This window comes from Erythrolamprus reginae, chromosome 1 (assembly GCF_031021105.1).
Source record: "Erythrolamprus reginae isolate rEryReg1 chromosome 1, rEryReg1.hap1, whole genome shotgun sequence".
Classification (NCBI taxonomy): Eukaryota; Metazoa; Chordata; class Lepidosauria; order Squamata; family Dipsadidae; genus Erythrolamprus; species Erythrolamprus reginae.
Genome location: NC_091950.1, coordinates 421,662,714 through 421,681,724, shown reverse-complemented (window position 1 = coordinate 421,681,724; position 19,011 = coordinate 421,662,714). Strand labels below are relative to the sequence as shown.

Genomic DNA, 19,011 nt, shown 5'->3' with positions numbered 1-19,011 from the left:
TCAGAGCAATGATCCGTTCAAACAAACAGGGCAATGACTTTTTACGAGAAGCTCAAATTGATGGATTGTGGACCTTTCGTTGGTTGCAGGAAAGGTCAGCTTGACTCGGACAGCATTTCCTGTTTCATTGGCCGGAGTTATTATTTCCTGCCTTTCCTTTAAGAGCTCAGGGGATTTCATACAAAAATCCCTTCCCATATTTTCCCTTAATACATGGGTGTCAAACTTCATTTCTTTGCAGGATAATAATAATAATAGTAATAACAACAATAATAACAACAACAATAATATCAGCACCTTGGGTGCTGTGCCCAAAGACCTCAGCCAGCATTTGAAAAGAATAAACTTTGACAAAATCACAATCTGTCAGTAGCAAAAGGCCACTGTACTTGGATCTGTGCGCATCATACGAAAATACATCACACAGTCCTAGACACTTGGGAAGTGTTCAACTTGTGATATTGTGATACGAAATCCAGCATATAAATCTTGTTTGCTGTATATTACTGTTTTTTTGTGAATAATAATAATAATAATAATAATAATAGTAAAAAAAAGAAAGATATAAAGCAACATAAATAAAAGGTTTATTGAGTATAATAATAATAATAATAGTAGTAGTAGTAATAATAATAATAATAATAGTAACAAACTGTTTCAACTCCTACCCTCAAAACGTCGCTACAGAGCACTGCACACCAAGACAACTAGACACGAGAACAGTTTTTCCCCTGAACGCCATCACTCTGCTAAACAACTAATTCCCTCAACACTGTTAAACTATTTAGTAAGTCTGCACTACTATTTTTACTAGTTTTTTCTCATCATTCCTATCACCCATTTCCTCCCACTTATGACTATATGACTCTAACTTATTGCTTGTATCCTTAAGATTTTTATCAATATTCTATTCTATTCTATTCTATTCTATTCTATAAGCTTCCCCAAGCCACCTCACCCAGTGCCAGCTCAGCACCAACCAGCCAACCTTTTATTATGGATCGACAGACCGGAATTGAAAACCACTGCTCTAAAATAAATCAGAGTAGAATAATTAGTGGCAAAAATCATCTGCCTCGTTTTATAGAAAGCTCTGTCCTTGTCATGTTTATGTAGTGTAAAATTGGAGATGGTGACCTTTTAACAGCTGTATGCAAGAAAATTTGATTTCTAATGTATGCCAATTAGTGTACATGCAAAGTAACAATGTCGTTTGGCGGGGCCCAGGGGAAAAGCCTTCTCTGTGGCGGCCCCGGCCCTCTGGAACCAACTCCCCCCCGGAGATTAGAATTGCCCCCACCCTCCTCGCCTTTCGTAAGCTCCTTAAAACCCACCTCTGCTGTCAGGCATGGGGGAACTGAGATATTCTTTCCCCCTAGGCCTTTACAATTTATGCATGGTATGTTTGTTTGTATGGATGTTTGGTTTTACAATTAGGGTTTTTTTGTTGTTTTTAGTATTGGATTTACATGATGTTTTTTATTACTGTTGTTAGCCGCTCCAAGTCTACGGAGAGGGGTGGCATACAAATCCAATAAATAAATAAATTATAAAGATTCTGTTCAATTCTATCCTATTGTTCTATTATTTCCCTATTCTATTCTATTCTTTATTCTATTCTCCATAGATTCCATTCCATTCTCTCCTTTTTATTCTATTCTATCCCATCCTATCCACTAGAGCAGTGTTTCCCAACCTTGGCAACTTGAAGATATTTGGACTTCAACTCCCAGAATTCCCCAGCCAGCGAATGCCAAGGTTGGGAAACACTGCACTAGAGGACAATTATTAAAAAATAAGTAGTACAGTAGTTCCTTTCTCAGTGACTTCCAATCCTATCGTTTGGCCCAGCACCTAGCCGGATAAGTGTTTTATTATCTGGGTTTATTATCTGGTCTCTTTCATTCCAGTGGTTAAATCTGGATCGATTTCCCGATGGCATCTCGTTTTATTTTATTTTTTTAATTTTAGTCCACAAGAGCTCTAATTGAGAGAAGACGGCATTAAAATGCCAATAGCCGCAGAATGGCCAATTTCCCCCCTGAGTTTGTCACTCTGGCTCAGCAGTTGGTTCCGTGCCCAGCCATGCCCGGCGATGATGGGGATTGGGAAGGCTTCCAGTTAGGCCCTGGTAAACAGCGTGAGATTGCTTAGATAATCCTGAATTTCTTAGAAGCACAGTCATGTTCCAAGCCTGTGTTTATTTCTTTTAAGTAACATTTAAAGCAGGAACGAGCTCGTAAGCAGCTTCGATAGTCCACCCCGTTGCGTTAATGATTAATAATAAAAAAAAATAAGCTAGAACAAAACCAGTTCTGGAAATAGCTTTGCCAGGTTATTTATAGCGCTGACGTCTGACATCTTCCTTGGCTCTTGCGATTGTTGTCTGGGGAAGTTTATGATGAAATTCTCACGTTGCCAACTCAAGTTGTGTGATCAGACGATGCCCAGGAGATGGAAAAACAATTGCTCCAATTTAGCTTTAATTGCCTGCAGGGAAAGAATGGGGTTTGTTTTGTTGTCGGTTTGCATTTTGTCCCCTTTGCCCATATTTCACTTTGCCTGGAATTGAGTAAACTTTGTTCTCCGTTGAAAAGAAATTCTCGGAAAGAGAAATGACTCCACAAACAACAGAGGAAGAAAGCTGGGGAGGGAAGAGGGGGAGAAAATGACATTTAGAATTCTTGCTTTGGTGGTTCAGCCGTCGCCTGGAAATTATAATAGATTTCTTTTAAAGCATTTGTTCCTGCGTGCAGTCTGCAACTTAATGCACTTGGGGAAAAGGAATCCTCAATCTGAGTATTGCATTGGCAGTTCTGTGTTAGCAAAAACTTCAGAAGAGAAGGATTTAGGGGCAGTGATTTCTGACAGTCTCAAAATGGGCAGTGTGGTTGGGCAGTAGGAAAAGCAAGTAGGATGCTTGGCTGCATAGCTAGAGGTATAACAAGCAGGAAGAGGGAGATTGTGATCCCCTTATATAGAGCGCTGGTGAGACCACATTTGGAGTACTGTGTTCAGTTCTGGAGACCTCACTTACAAAAAGATATTGACAAAATTGAACGGGTCCAAAGACGGGCTACAAGAATGGTGGAAGGTCTTAAGCATAAAACGTATCAGGAAAGACTTAATGAACTCAATCTGTATAGTCTGGAGGACAGAAGGAAAAGGGGGGGACATGATCAAAACATTTAAATATGTTAAAGGGTTAAATAGGGTTCAGGAGGGAAGTGTTTTTAATAGCAAAGTGAACACAAGAACAAGGGGACACAATCTGAAGTTAGTTGGGGGAAAGATCAAAGGCAACATGAGAAAATATTATTTTACTGAAAGATTAGTAGATCCTTGGAACAAACTTCCAGCAGACGTGGTTGGTAAATCCACAGTAACTGAATTTAAACATGCCTAGGATAAACATATATCCATTGTAAGATAAAATATAGGAAATAGTATAAGGGCAGACTAGATGGACCATGAGGTATTTTTCTGCCGTCAGTCTTCTATGTTTCTAATGGCCACAATGGAGCTCCCAAGTTTGGTTGCTGGGGAGACAATTGTTCTTTGCCCCGTTCTACGTCCTTTCTTGCTGTAGAGCAGAGGTTCTCAACCTCTGCTTAATACCACTCTACTACGCCCTGGTCCGACCACACTTGGAGTACTGTGTTCAGTTCTGGTCACCACAGTTCAAAAGAGACATTGAAACTGGAGAAGGTGCAAAAAAGAGCAACCAAGATGATTAAGGGACTGGAAACCAAGACTTACAAAGAGAGACTGAGGGAACTGGGTATGGATAGCCTAGAGAAAAGGAGGGCCAGAGCGGACATGATAGCGGTCTACAAGTATACGAGGGGATGTCACAGAGAGGAGGGGATCACTTTATTCCCCAGGACACCAGAGGGCCGGACGAGGAACAACGGCTGGAAGCTGACCAAGGAGAGATTCAACATGGAGATAAGGAGGAACTTCCTGATGGTCAGAGCGATCAACCAATGGAACAACCTACCAGCGGACGTTGTGAACTCCAACACTCTGGACATTTTAAAGAGAAGATTGAACTGCCACTTGACTGGTGTGCTATAGGGTTCCTGCTTGGGCAGGGGGTTGAACTCGATGGCCTTCATGGTCCCTTTCAACTCTAACAATAAATAAGTAAGTAAGTAAGTAAGTAAGTAAGTAAATAAGTAAATAAATAAATAAATAAACAAATAAATAAACACATAAATAAATAAATAAATAAATCTTTCTAATGCCGCGGCCCTTTAATGCACTTCCTCATGTTGTGGTGACCCCTAACCATACCCTGTTTCCCCGAAAATAAGTCACCCCCGAAAGTAAGACGTAGGAGACGTTTCGTTTCTGTTCAAACCGTAAATATTGGTAAATGTACCATACCATTAATTGTTGTACATGGAAATAATAGTACGGTAGTAGTAAGAAATTCTTGATAGAATTCCCAGTTTGTCTGGTTATGCTGGTTTGTGATGTCAACTTCTGTACAGTGTATAATAAATGTTCCCTTTTTTTTGTTCGGCAATAAATATGAATTTTTCTTCATTGCAAAAAAAATAAATAAGACGTCCCCTGAAAATAGGACGTAGCACATCTTTGGGAGCAAAAATTAATTAATTTATTTTCGGGGAAACAGGGTAAGTCTAGCGCCCATTCTCCCAAGAGAGCTTTGAGCTGATTGGCAGGAAGGTCAGAGGGGCACGTCCACTGCAAACGCCTGATTGGTCGGATTGTAAAAATATGTTCTAAGGCGCCGGAATAGAAGCTTTAGTTCCTAACACCAGGGGGAATTTGCATTTTCCCGTGGTCTTATGAGACCACTGCGAAACGGTCATTCGACCCCCCCAAAGGGGGCCCGACCCCCAGGTTGAGAACCACTGCCGTAGAGGCTAAGTGAATTACAGCAGTGAAGTTAGGAGCACAGTCGCTAAATGGACTTGGGAGGGATGATTTTCATGAGGGAGCAGATACAGCCACAAAGCAGTCTTGTGAGTGGTTCAAGGCCATCCTATGCTCACCCACCTGGGCGGAAGCGGAAGAGGGACTGGCCACGCTGGCACAATCTGAGTGGGCAACATGTGGGTGGGGGACAAGGGATGTGAACTTTTGACTGAGTGGGAAACTGAGATCCAGATTTCCCTGTGTAGGCACCAGGATGGCTCCAGAAATAAATTGGCATTTTGAGGAACACAGTGTTTCCTTGACTTTCGCGGGGGCTGTGTTCCAAGACCGCCCGCGAAAATCAAATTTCCGCGAAGTAGAGATGCAGAAGTAATTACAGTACATTAATTTTGGATGTGAACAGTATCGCAGGACATCCCCTAACACTTTAAACCCTTAAATTACAATTTCCCATTCTCTTAACAACCTTTAGATTATTACTCGCCATTATAACTGGTACTCACCATTGAAGAAGATACTTAATGATCATAATATTAATTAACTTAAATATTTATTAACAATAATTTGGCGATGACGTATGACGTCACAGACGGGAAAAACCGTGGTGTAGAAAAAAAAACGTAAATCATTTTTAAATTAATATATTCTTTGAAAAACCGTGGTATAGACTTTTCGCGAATGTCGGACCCGCAAAAGTCAAGGGAACACGGTACTTTGACTCAGATTCTGATTTAGTTTGGATGTACCTGGAACCTTGAAATCCTGCCTACGCTGGAGGTTGGACTAGAAGACCTCCAAGGTCCCTTCCAACTCTGTTATTCTATTCTATTCTATTCTATTCTATGGCAAATCTAGACAGCATACTAAAAATCAGTGGTTTCCCCAGTTGCAATGTATAGCTGTGAAAGTTGGACCATAAGGAAGGCTGAGAGCCAAAGAATGGAGGCCTTTGAACTCTGGTGGTGGAGAAGACTCCTGCGAGTCCCTCGGACTGCAAGGCCATCCAACCGGTCAGTCCTAGAGGAGATCAACCCCGACTGTTCTTTAGAAGGCCAGATTCTGAAGATGAAACTCAAAGACTAGGACTCCCTGGAGAAGAGCCTAATGCTGGGAACGATGGAGGGCAAAAGAAGAAGAGGACGACAGAGAAGGAGGTGGCTGGATGGATACACTGAAGCAGGCGGTCAGCATGAGCTTAAATGGACTCCAGAAACATAGAAGATTGATGGCAGAGAAAGACCTCATGGTCCATCTAGTCTGCCCTTATACTGTTTCCTGTAGGGTGGATCTATGTTTATCCCTGGCATGTTTAAATTCAGTTACTGTGGATTTACCAACCACGTCTGCTGGAAGTTTGTTCCAAGCATCTGCTACTCTTTCAGTAAAATAGATGATGGTAGAACGCAGGAAGGCCTGAAGGAACATTGCTCATGGGCCCTTGATGTGTCGGACACAGCTTCGCAATTAACAGCAAGATTTTTGTTGTCTGGTATAGGGTTTCCTGCCTAAGCAGGGGGTTGGACTAGAAGACCTCCAAGGTCCCTTTCAACTCTGTATCATCATCATTACCCTGTTTCCCCGAAAATAAGACGTACCCCAAAAGTAAGGCATGTCAGAGGTTTTGCAGAATTTGCTAATATAAGGCACCCCCCGAAAATAAGGCGTAGTCAAGTTTACATAGGGTATGGTGGAAAAACCTACGGTACCATTCAAAGCTGTTCATAGCGGTACCGTAATAATGTGGCGTCCCCTGCTGGCCACTTCCATCGCTTTGTACCGTCCAGTACAGCAGACACAATCTGCTACTGTCTCACCGCCATTACAGTCTCCACTACAGTGCGTAGACTGTAGTGCCTCTGGTGTCCGGAAGCTGCAATAGCGGGAGTATACTGTTGTACCATATAAGTGCCGTCGTTTGTGTGTGTGGGTGCCATGCTGACAGGTACCGTACCGTAATCAGTGTACCGTACGGTACACTTTCTTTGGGGGTGTCAGCTTTTCTGCCTGTGAATTTGTCTTATTTGAGAAATATAAGCCCCCCCCCCCCCGAAAATAAGACGTAGCACCACTTTTGGAGCAAAAATTAATATAAGACAGTGTCTTATTTTCGGGGAAACACGGTATTATCATAAGATTGTAGTTGCGAGTGTAAAAAAACCAACCCCCATCCGTCTGCCGATATTTGGAAAAATACTTGAGATACAAGGACACAGGTCCAGTGGAAGTTTAATCAGTAAGATAAGAAATATTTAGAGCCCTTTTAAAGCCACCGCTCCATTGGTTCTTGTAAACTCATCGTCCGGGACACCCTGTTCTCGTCCCAGGTAACGCAGCTGTATTTTTCCGGCACAGATTTTAAAGATCATTCCATCTGGGTTTCAGAACACCCTGTTCTGCCTTGGGTGTGTGTGGGGGGGAGATGCCCCGTCATTTCCTCCAGGGATTTCAAATGTTCCAGGTGGCTGATGTGCTCTCGATTTCAAACCCTCCTCGTTTGCTTTGCCAACACACACATACTTTGCTTTAAACTTTGATAATCATCCCCACCTACAATTCGCTGCGGAAAAACACAAAGTTGTTTTTTTTTTTTTTAAACGGGCAGGAGGTTTATGGGAGGCGGGTGGAGAACATCCACCCCGTAATCATTGACACGTAAACACAAAAACAGATCGGGGGTTTTTTTCCTGCAAAGTTCCGAGGAACCGTTTGTCAATAAGAGGATGACTTCTTATCTCACCTGGAAGGTTAAAGGTTGAACGTACTTCTTGTTGGTTGAAGAACAGGTATTTGGAGAGAAGGCGTTTCAACTGCCAACTTGTTGCGGTTGTTGCCCGCGTAAGAACAACAAAGCATTTAACATGTCCACCCATGTGTGGGGGAGTTTGTGTTTGCTTTTGATAGCCCCAACAAAAGTGTTACACAGTTGTAGACTGCAGGTGTTTTCGCTCCCTCCCTCTCGAACCAAGCTGCTTTTGTCTTTTTTTAAAAAACAGGGGTCCCCAAACTTGGCAACTTTAAGACTTGTGGGTTTCAACTCTGTTGGGTTTGCAATTTATAAAAAGCTAACAGTGAATCTGTCTGACTGTCTGTCTATTTATCTATATCTGTCTGTCTGTGTGTCTGTCTGTGTGTGTGTGTGTGTGTCACATGTTTTTTTGCTGAATTTGAAAATTAAGGGAGACTAGGATAGATTTTATTCGGCCTTATTTTGGCCTCATCAGCTAGCCATACCCACTGGGACTTGAACCTGCAACCTTTGCCATGTAAGGCAGAGAATTATCCTCTAGGTTACAGTATCCAATCCCTTCAGCTCTACACCAGGGAAGGGTTACATATTTTTGTGTCGAATCACCTTGTTGTATTGAAGGAACATCACAGCTCCTTATTTGCCTCTTGGCCCAACCCAGGACCATTTCCAAGGCAGTTAATTTTATTGATAGCCAACAATTCTATCTGTATGTGTCACATATTTTTTTGCTGAATTTGAAAATTAAGGGAGATTAGGATAGATCTATTTTGGCCTCATCAGCTAGCCATACCCACTGGGACTTGAACCTGCAACCTTTGCCTTGTAAGGCAGAGAATTATCCTCTAGGTTACAGTATCCAATCCCTTCAGCTCTGCACCAGGGGAAGGTTACATATTTTTGTGTCGAATCACCCTGTTGTATTGAAGGAACATCACAGCTCCTTATTTGCCTCTCGGCCCAACCCAGGGCCATTTCCAAGGCAGTTAATTTTATTGATAGCCGTCAATTCTGTCTATATGTGTCACATGTTTTTTTGCTGAATTTGAAAATTAAGGGAGACTAGGATAGTTCTATTTCGGCCTTATTTTGGCCTCATCAGCTAGCCATACCCACTGGGACTTGAACCTGCAACCTTTGCCTTGTAAGGCAGAAAATTATCCTCTAGGCTACAGTAGCCTATATATATATATTGGATTTGTATGCCGCCCCTCTCCAAAGACTCGGGGCGGCTCACAACATAATAAAAGACAGTACAGTATACAATATCAAAATCTAAAATCCAATTAATATAACTACCTACCCTAAAAACCCTGGAACATTAAAAATCGTTCATTCACATTCAGGCATCCAGGATACATCACTCTGCTAAACAAATAACTCCCTCAACTTTGTCAGACCAAATACTAAGTCTGCACCACTATTACTACTAGATTTTTCTCATCATCCGTATCACCCATTTCCTCCCACTTAGGATTGTATGACTGTGACGTTGCTTGTATTCTTAAGATTTTTATTAATATTGTTTCTTCATTGCTTATTTGACCCCAAAAGGCAATCAGTGTGTTTTTTACCTCATGATTCTTGAGAAATGTATATTTTATTTTATGCACACTGAGAGCATCTGCACCAAAGACAAATTCCTTGTGTGTCCATTCACACTTGGCCAATAAAGAATTCTAATCTGAAAGCCTGCCACTTTCTGACTGTAATGCAGATGCCCTCTTCATCGATCCGATTCCCCCTTCGGCAGCTCTGAAGGGCAGAGACTCCCCTGTGAGGAGAATTGATAAGTCTCTCCTTCTCAAATGGAGGAGAACGGTCTTGGCAAGAAAGCTGCCTTTGAATAGATTCGCCCTTAGTGGAATCAAGGACAGCCAGCCAGCGTGTGACATTGAAATGGAATCACCATAGCGGGTAGCCCTTGACGTCTAACATGGTGGTTAGAAGGCCGCATTGTGGCCTAAACTCTGCCCACTACCAGGAAGTTTGTTTATTTATTATTTATTTATTCATTAGATTTGTATGCCGCCCCTCTCCGTAGACTCGGGGCGGCTCACAACAATAACAAGAACAATGTAAGAACAAATCTAATAATTTAAAAAACGCTAAAAACCCCATTATTAAAAACAAACATACACACAAACATACCATGTATAAACTGTATGGGCCTGGGGGAGATGTCTCAGTTCCCCCATGCCTGACGGCAGAGATGGGTCTTAAGAACTTTACGAAAGGCAAGGAGGGTGGGGGCAGTTCTAATCTCCGGGGGGGAGCTGGTTCCAGATGGTCGGGGCCGCCACAGAGAAGGCTCTTCTCCCGGGTCCCGCCAAACGACATTGTTTAGTCAACGGGACCAGGAGAAGGCCAACTCTGTGGGACCTAACCGGTCGCTGGGATTCGTGCGGCAGAAGGCGGTCCCAGAGGTATTCTGGTCCGATGCTATGAAGGGCTTTATAGGTCATAACCAACACTTTGAATTGTGACCGGAAACTAATCGGCAGCCAATGCAGACTGCGGAGTGTTGGTGTAACATGGGCATACCTGGGGAAGCCCACGACGGCTCTCGCAGCTGCATTCTTCACGATCTGAAGTTTCCAAACACTCTTCAAAGGTAGCCCCATGTAGAGAGCGTTACAGTAGTCGAACCTCGAGGTGATGAGGGCATGAGTGACTGTGAGCAATGACTCCCGGTCCAGATAGGGCCGCAACTGGTGCACCAGGCGAACCTGGTTCAATCCTGACTGGCTCAAGGTTGACTCAACCGTCCATCCTTTTGAGATCGGTAAAATGTAATCAATATTTTCACCGCTCTCTTTTTAGGGATAGGGATAAAATTCTTTATTGGCCAAGTGTGATTGCACACACAAGGAATTTGTCTTTGGTGCATATCCTCTCAGTGTACATGAAAGAAAAAGAGACGTTTGTCAAGAATCATGAGGTAAAAAACACTTAATGATTGTCATAGAGGTCAAATACGCAATGAGGGAACAATCAATATTAATAAAAATCTTATGACACTAGCAACAAGTTACAGTCAAACTGTCATATGTTGGAGGAAATGAGTGATAGGGATTATGACAAAAAAACTAGTAATAGTAGTGCAGACTTAGTAAATAGTTTGACAGTGTTGAGGGAAATTTATTTATTTATGTATTTATGTATTTATGTATCTATCTATCTATCTAATCTATCTATCTATCTATCTATCTATCTATCTATCTATCTATCTATCTATCTATCTATCTATCTATTTATTAGATTTGTATGCCGCCCCTCTCCGAAGACTCGGGGCGGCTAACAACAGTATAAAAAGACAAAGTAAACAAATCTAATATTAAAAATAATCTTAAAAATCCCAATTTAAAGAACCACTCATACATACAAGCATACCATGCATAACTTTTATAAGCCTAGGGAAAGTCTCAATTCCCCCATGCCTGACAGAGGTGAGTTTTAAGGAGTTTATGGAAGGCAAGGAGGGTGGGGGGGCAGTTCTAATCTCCGGGGGGGAGATGGTTCCAGAGAGTCGGGGCCGCCACAGAGAAGGCTCTTCCCCTGGGAGCCCCCAGACTACATTGTTTAGTCAACGGGACCCGGAGAAGGCCAACTCTGTGGGACCTAATCGGTTGCTGGGATTGCGGAGATATTCTGGTCTGATGCCATGAAGGGCTTTAAAGGTCATAACCAACACTTTGAATTGTGACCGGAAACTGATCGGCAACCAATGCAGACTGCGGAGTGTTGGTGTAATATGGGCATACCTGGGGAAGCCCATGACTGCTCTCGCAGCTGCATTCTGCACGATCTGAAGTTTCCGAACACTCTTCAGAGGTAGCCCCATGTAGAGAGCATTACAGTAGTCGAACCTCGAGGTGATAAAGGCATGAGTGACTGTGAGCAGTGAGTCCCGGTCCAGATAGGGCCGCAACTGGTGCACCAGGCGGACCTGGGCAAACGCCCCCCTCGCCACAGCTGAAAGATGGTTCTCTAATGTGAGCTGTGGATCGAGGAGGACGCCCAAGTTGTGGACCCTCTCCGATAATTTCCCCCCCCCCTGGGGTAATGGATGGACAGATGGAATTGTCCTTGGGAGGCAAAACCCACAGCCACTCCGTCTTATCCGGGTTGAGTTTGAGTCTGTTGACACCCATCCAGGCCCCCACAGCCTCCAGACACCAGCACATCACTTCCACCGCTTCGTTGACTGGGCATGGGGTGGAGATGTAAAGCTGGGTATCATCGGCATATTGATGATACCTCACCCCATGTCCTTGGATGATCTCACCCAGCGGTTTCATGTAGATGTTAAATAGCAAGGGGGAGAGGACCGACCCCTGAGGCACCCCACAAGGGAGAGACCTCGGAGCCGACCTCTGACCCCCCACTAACACCGACTGCGACCGGCCAGCAGAGTGATGGTGTTTGGGAAAAAACTGTCCTTGTGTCCAGTTGTCTTGGTGTGCAGTGCTCTGTAGCGACATTTTGAGGGTAGGAGTTGAAACAGTTTATGTCCAGGATGCGAGGGGTCAGTAAATATTTTCACGGCCCTCTTTTTGACTTGTGCAACATACAGGTCCTCAATGGAAGGCAGGTCGGCAGCGATTGTTATCTAATCTCTTCTGAAAACCCTTCAGTGTTGGGAGCACTCACCCAATTTCTGGAGACAAGCCCTTTCATTGATTTTAATAGAAAGGGTTCCCTGGAGGTCTTCGAGTCCAACCCCCTGCTCAAGCAGGAGATCCTAGACCAGTGTTTTTCAACCAGTGTGCTGTGGCACACTAGTGTGCCGCAAGACATGGTCAGGTGTGCCACGAAGAAGGAAGCTCAGGTTCCGCTCTCGCAACTTTTTGCTGAGAGAGTGAGAGAGAGAGAGAAAGCAAGAGAGAGAAAGAAAAGAGAAAGAGAGAGAACGCAAGAGTGAGAGAGAAAGAAAGCAAGAGAGAGAGAGAAAGAGAGAAAGAAAGCAAGAGAGAAAGAAAGCAAGAGAGAGAAAAGGAGAGGAAGGGAGAGAGAGACAGAGAGAAATGAGCAAAAAGGGTAGGGAAAAAGAGAAAGGAGAAAATGATTGAGACAGAGAATGACAGGAAAGAGAGAGGAAAAAATGAGAAAGAAGTGACTCTTGATTTAAAGCATATGATAAAAAGCACCCAAAGAATAAGAGAGAAAAAAAAACCCAGCCCTCACCTGTTTTTGGAAATAGTTCAAGAGTGTGTATACACACACACAAAGGTGGGGAGGAGACAGGGATGGAAAAAGAGAGCAGAGTGTCTTAGAATGTAATTTTGTGTCATTTTGGTTGGTGATGTGCTCCAGGATTTTGTAAATGTAAAAAATGTGCCGCGGCTCAAAAAAGGTTGAAAATCACAAGGCAAGGGATAGGCAAAGTTGGCTCGTCTATGACTACTTGTGGGCTTCAACCCCCAGAATTCCTGAACCAATCCATGCTAGCTCAGGAATTCTGGGAGTTGAAGTCCACATGTCATAGAAGAGCCAACTTTGCCTACTCCTGTCCTAGACCATTTCAGACAAATGACTGTCCAGTCTCGTCTTGAAAACCTCCAGGGATGAGTTTTGAGTTGAAAACTACTTAATATGGATGAGTAACAGGAGAGAATATAATATACTTCAAAGCTTAATACAGTAATACCTCATGATACGAACGGCTTTCCGGCTGTTTTAAAAGGTGACAGCCGGCCTGGGGGGCTTCCCAGCACCCCCCCGAACCCGGGTTCGGGGGGGGGTGCTGGCAAGCCCCCCAGGCCGGCTGCGACCTTTTAAAACACCCCGCGCCACTTCGCAGCTGTCTCCTGAAGCCGAACGGGGAAAGCCGAACTTCCGCGTTCGGCTTCAGGAGACAGCTGCGAAGCAGCGCGGGTGTTTTAAAAGGTCGCAGCCGGCCTGGGGGGCTTGAAAGGAACCTCCCGAACCGAACCCGGGGTTCAGCCAAATTTTGCCTCTTCTTACGAACTTTGTTCGAGTTACGAACCGGCGTTCGGGAGGCTTCTGGGAAGCCCCGCCGCCCGACTGTTACCTTTTAAAACAGCCGCGCGGCTTCCCAGCTGTCTCCGAACGCAGGTTCGTAACTCGAAAAAAGTTTGTAAGAAGAGGCAAAATTTTGCTGAACCCCAGGTTCGTATCACGAGTTGTTCGTAAGACAAGGGGTTCGTATCTTGAGGTACAACTTAGCTAGTGTAAATACTATTAGTACTATAAATATTATTAAATGCTATAAAACTTCATAAGAGAAGGATTTAGGGGTAGTGATTTCTGACAGTCTCAAAATGGGTGAGCAGTGTGGTTGGGCAGTAGGAAAAGCAAGTAGGATGCTTGGCTGCATAGCTAGAGGTATAACAAGCAGGAAGAGGGAGATTGTGATCCCCTTATATAGAGCGCTGGTGAGACCACATTTGGAATACTGTGTTCAGTTCTGGAGACCACCTATAAAAAGATATTGACAAAATTGAACGGGTCCAAAGATGGGCTACAAGAATGGTGGAAGGTCTTAAGCATAAAACGTATCAGGAAAGACTTCATGAACTCAATCTGTATAGTCTGGAGGACAGAAGGAAAAGGGGGGACATGATCGAAACATTTAAATATGTTAAAGGGTTAAATAGGGTTCAGGAGGGAAGTGTTTTTTAATAGGAAAGTGAACACAAGAACAAGGGGACACAATCTGAAGTTAGTTGGGGGAAAGATCAAAAGCAACGTGAGAAAATATTTTTTTACTGAAAGAGTAGTAGATCCTTGGAACAAACTTCCAGCAGACGTGGTTGGTAAATCCACAGTAACTGAATTTAAACATGCCTGGGATAAACATATATCCATTGTAAGATAAAATACAGGAAATAGTATAAGGGCAGACTAGATGGACCATGAGGTCTTTTTCTGCCGTCAGTCTTCTATGTTTCTATGTTTCTATAAATATTATTTCAGTTATTTCTAAAAAAAAGTCTTAAGTCAAACTTCACTTATCGATATACAAAGAAAAATATAACTTATCAATAGCACTAATAACCTAATAACCACTAACTTCCGAGGTGGGTAAAATGAGGACCCGATTGTGGGGGCAATAGGCTGGCTCTGTTTTAAAAACGTGCTATTGCTAACATGTTGTAAGCTGCCCTGAGTCTAAGGAGAAGGGTGCCATAAAAATCGAATAAATATATAAATAAATAAATAAATAATATGGGGTTACAAAACTTGAAATGCCAAGAATAGAAAGAAAACCATTAGCAGCTATTCATTATAACAAAAGAAAAGAGAATTAAAAAGGAGTTAATATTGGTTTTGTGTGTTGTACCTTAGTTTTTTCTCACTGTCTATTTCTTCTATTCAAATACGCTAGTACCACCCACCACAAATCCCCCACCCTGAACCACCCAAACATCCACACAACAGACCAAGTAATGCTGTCCTACAACTCACTGAACGGTGACCCTTTACTTCATTGTTGAGTGCAGTTACAGCTCTGGGATTAAAAAAAAAAACTATTCAGAAAACGTGTGGTCCGAGCTGTTACTGTTCTGTATCTTCTGCCAGAAGGCAACAGTCCAAAAAGATTGTAAGCAGGATGAGAAGAATCTCTGAGAATATTGTGCAATTTCCTAAAAACAGAGAGATGCAAAGATATCATCCAGGGCTGGCAGCCCAGTGATATTCTGGGAAGCTTTTAATGATTCTCTGTAAAGATTTTTTTTTTTTGTCTCCTGCAGAGCTGCTCTCTACTACTGCTTTGGGTTAATAGTGTGATCGTTTATTTTTTATAGATGTAGGTCCTCGACTTACAACCACAATCTTCAAGAAAAAGACAAAGTCCAGATGCCTTTTGGAAGAAAAAAAAGCATCTTTGGCTTTAGTTCAGATAGGTGGATTTCCAATTTCCAAACCTAAATTGCAGTAATTTAGAATTGATTCTCCTCCCTAGTTTATGGCCACTATTTCAACTCCTACCCCTCAAAACATTGCTACCAGCACTGCACACCAAGACAACTAGACACAAGAACAGTTTTTTTCCCAAATGCCATCACTCCGCTAAACAAATAATTCCCTCAACACTGCCAAACTGTTTACGAATTCTGCACTACTATTTCTACTAGTTTTTTCTCATCATTCCTTATCACCCGTTTCCTCCCACTGTACCTTGTTGCTTGTATCCTTAAGATTTTTATTAGTATTGTTTCCTTATTGCTTATTTGACCCCTATGACAATCATTAAGTGTTTTTTACTTCATACGCACACTGAGAGCATATGCACCAAAGACAAATTCCTTGTGTGTGCAATCGCACTTGGCCAATAAATCTATTCTATTCTATCTAAACTCCCAAGGTACCCCAGCCAGCATGGGGTATACTGTGAGTTGAAGTCCACCCATCTGAAAATGGCTAACTATTAGGAAACAGGGACATAATAATAGAATAGAATAGAATTTTATTGGCCAAGTGTGATTAGACACACAAGGAATTTGTCTTGGTGCATATGTTCTCAGCGTACATAAAATAAAATATACATTTGTCAAGAATCATGTGGTACGACACTTAATGATGGTCATAGGGGTCAAATAAGCAATGAAGAAGCAATATTAATAAAAATCTTAGGATATAAGCAACAAGTTACAGTCATACAGTCAACATGGGAGGAAATGGGTGATAGGAATGATGAGAAAAAACTAGTAGAAATAGTAGTGCAGACTTAATAAATAGTTTGGCAGTGTTGAGGAATTATTTGTTTAGCAGAGTGATGGCGTTCGGAAAAAAACTGTTCTTGTGTCTAGTTGTCTTGGTGTGCAGTGCTCTGTAGCGACGTTTTGAGGGTAGGAGTTGAAACAGTTTGTGTCCAGGATGTGAGGGGTCAGTAAATATTTTCCCTGCCCTCTTTTTGACTCGTGCAGTATACAGTGTTCCCTCGATTTTCGCGGGTTCGAACTTCGCGAAGTCTATACCACGGTTTTTCAAAAGTATTAATTAAAAAAATACTTCGCGGGTTTTTTCCCTATACCACGGTTTTTCCACCCAATGACGTCATATGTCATCGCCAAACTTTCGTCTGCCTTTAATAAATATTTTTTTTAATAAACTTTAATAAATAAACATGGTGAGTAATAATCTGAATGGTTGCTAAGGGAATGGAAATTGCAATTTAGGGGTTTAAATTGTTAAGGGAAGGCTCGTGATACTGTTCATAGCCAAAAATAGTGTATTTACTTCCGCATCTCTACTTCGCGGAAATTCGATTTTCGCGGGGCGGTCTCGGAACACATTCCCTGCGAAAAGCGAGGGAACACTGTACAGGTCCTCAATGGAAGGCAGGTTGGCAGCAATAGAAACCTCTCAGCTTGCCCTTCTCTGGATACTTTGAAACTTCATCTCCCACCAGGTGGGAAGTGACAGTCACAAGACACCAGATAAGACTCCAACTCTGTAACAGATCACTCAATATCCCAGACCGGTCACTGGGCGAAGCCAAAGAGGTGGGCATGCCCTCTTTAAAATCCCAGGATACGTTTTCTGTTTCCAACTGCATTGCCTCTGCCTTTGGAAAGCTTGCCCAACCGTGTACGATTGCTTTCTTAGCCATCAGTGGGCTTTGATCGTAAAAGGCCATTCCTCGACTCAGTTTTGTGGTGGTTTTTCCTTTTGTCTTACAGAAGCTTTTCTTCGGTCACCCGTTCCTGGATCAAGTTTCGACGGTCAAAAAATGTAAGCCGAAAGGTCTTTCCCGAACTGAACCTTTGAGTTTTTTTCTGTAAGGCATGAAACACTGAAATTATTTCATTTGGGCCTTTGGGTTAGGAGACTAAATAAAACCAGTCCCATTGGCGGATTTGTTCGTTTTCACCTTGATTGGTTTCTGACCCAGATAGTCCTCGACTTGCCGAACACAATTAAGCCCAAAATGTATGCCACTCAGCGAGAATATTTTTTTTTTTGAGTTTTGCCCTTATGTTATTTGCCACATGCTTAAGTGAAGCACTGCCTTTGTTAAATTAGTTAGCACATTTTTCAGAGTATATAGACACATTGGAATATATAGGGGTAGTGATTTCTGACAGTATCAAATGGTGGAACAGTGCAGTCAGGCGGTAGGGAAAGCAAGTAGGATGCTTGGCTGCATAGCTAGAGGTATAACAAGCAGGAAGAGGGAGATTGTGATCCCCTTATATAGAGTGCTGGTAGGACCACATTTGGAATACTGTGTTCAGTTCTGGAGACCTCACCTACAAAACTATATTGACAAAATTGAACAGGTCCAAAGACAGGCTACAAGAATGGTGGAAGGTCTTAAGCATAAGACGTATCAGGAAAGACTTAATGAACTCAATCTGTATAGTCTGGAGGTCAGAAGGGAAAGGGGGGGACATGATCGAAACATTTAAATATGTTAAAGGTTAAATAAGGTCCAGGAGGGAAGTGTTTTTAATAGGAAAGTGAACACAAGAACAAGGGGACACAATCTGAAGTTAGTTGGGGGAAAGATCAAAAGCAACATGAGAAAATATTATTTTACTGAAAGAGTAGTAGATCATTGGAACAAACTTCCAGCAGACGTGGTTGATAAATCCACAGTAACTGAATTTAAACATGCCTGGGATAAACATAGATCCATCCTAAGATAAAATACAGAAAATAGTATAAGGGCAGACTAGATGGACCATGAGGTCTTTTTCTGCCGTCAGTCTTCTATGTTTCTATGTTTCTAAGACGCACCTTAGTTTTTGGGGAGGAAAATAGGGAAAAGAATCTGCTTACCAGGTATTCATCTGACTAGCGTCCTTAGTCTGGTCAGCTTCAGCACATTATTTTATCCCCTGGTTAAGGGTTGGAAAAAAATTTATTCTGAGAGAGTAACAATGAAAGAGCTTGCAAGCCATTAAGAGCTGGTAACATCATTAGCACATGGAAAGAAACATTCAGAGCATTTAGAGCAACGGAAAACACCCTGCAAAGACCTAGGGCTTGGCAAACATTCTTCTTTGCAGAGAGTAACAATGAAAGAACTTGCAAGCTGGTAAAAGCTGGGAACATTGTTAGCACCTGGTTAGGGCTGGAAAGAAACTTACTCGGAGCAAGTTAAAGTAATGAAAGAAACCCTGCAAAGACTTGGAAAACATTCTTCATAGAGAGAAACAATGAAAGAGCCTGCTGGGAAGATTGTTAGCAGCTAGTTAGGGCTGGGGGAAAAGTTACATTCAGCATATAAGATGCACCATAATTATTAGCCTCTTTTAGGGAGGAAAAAGTCTTATACACTGAAAAATACAGTAACTTGGTTGTTAAGTGATTCTAGTTTTTCGGAAGGTCACAAAAGTGGATCACAGCAACAGCCATAAATATGAGTCAGTTGTTAAGCATCC

The 19,011-nt window shown here is 42.5% G+C and overlaps 1 protein-coding gene across 1 annotated transcript in view; it reads left to right on the top strand.

Annotated features, from left to right (window-relative positions):
* ULK2 (unc-51 like autophagy activating kinase 2) overlaps positions 1-19,011 on the top strand; it is a 161,999-nt gene that overhangs the window by 74,306 nt on the left and 68,682 nt on the right. The window contains 2 exon segments of the mRNA XM_070735424.1: positions 2,937-2,938; positions 17,308-17,356. Coding sequence (XP_070591525.1) covers positions 2,937-2,938; positions 17,308-17,356 — 51 coding nt within the window.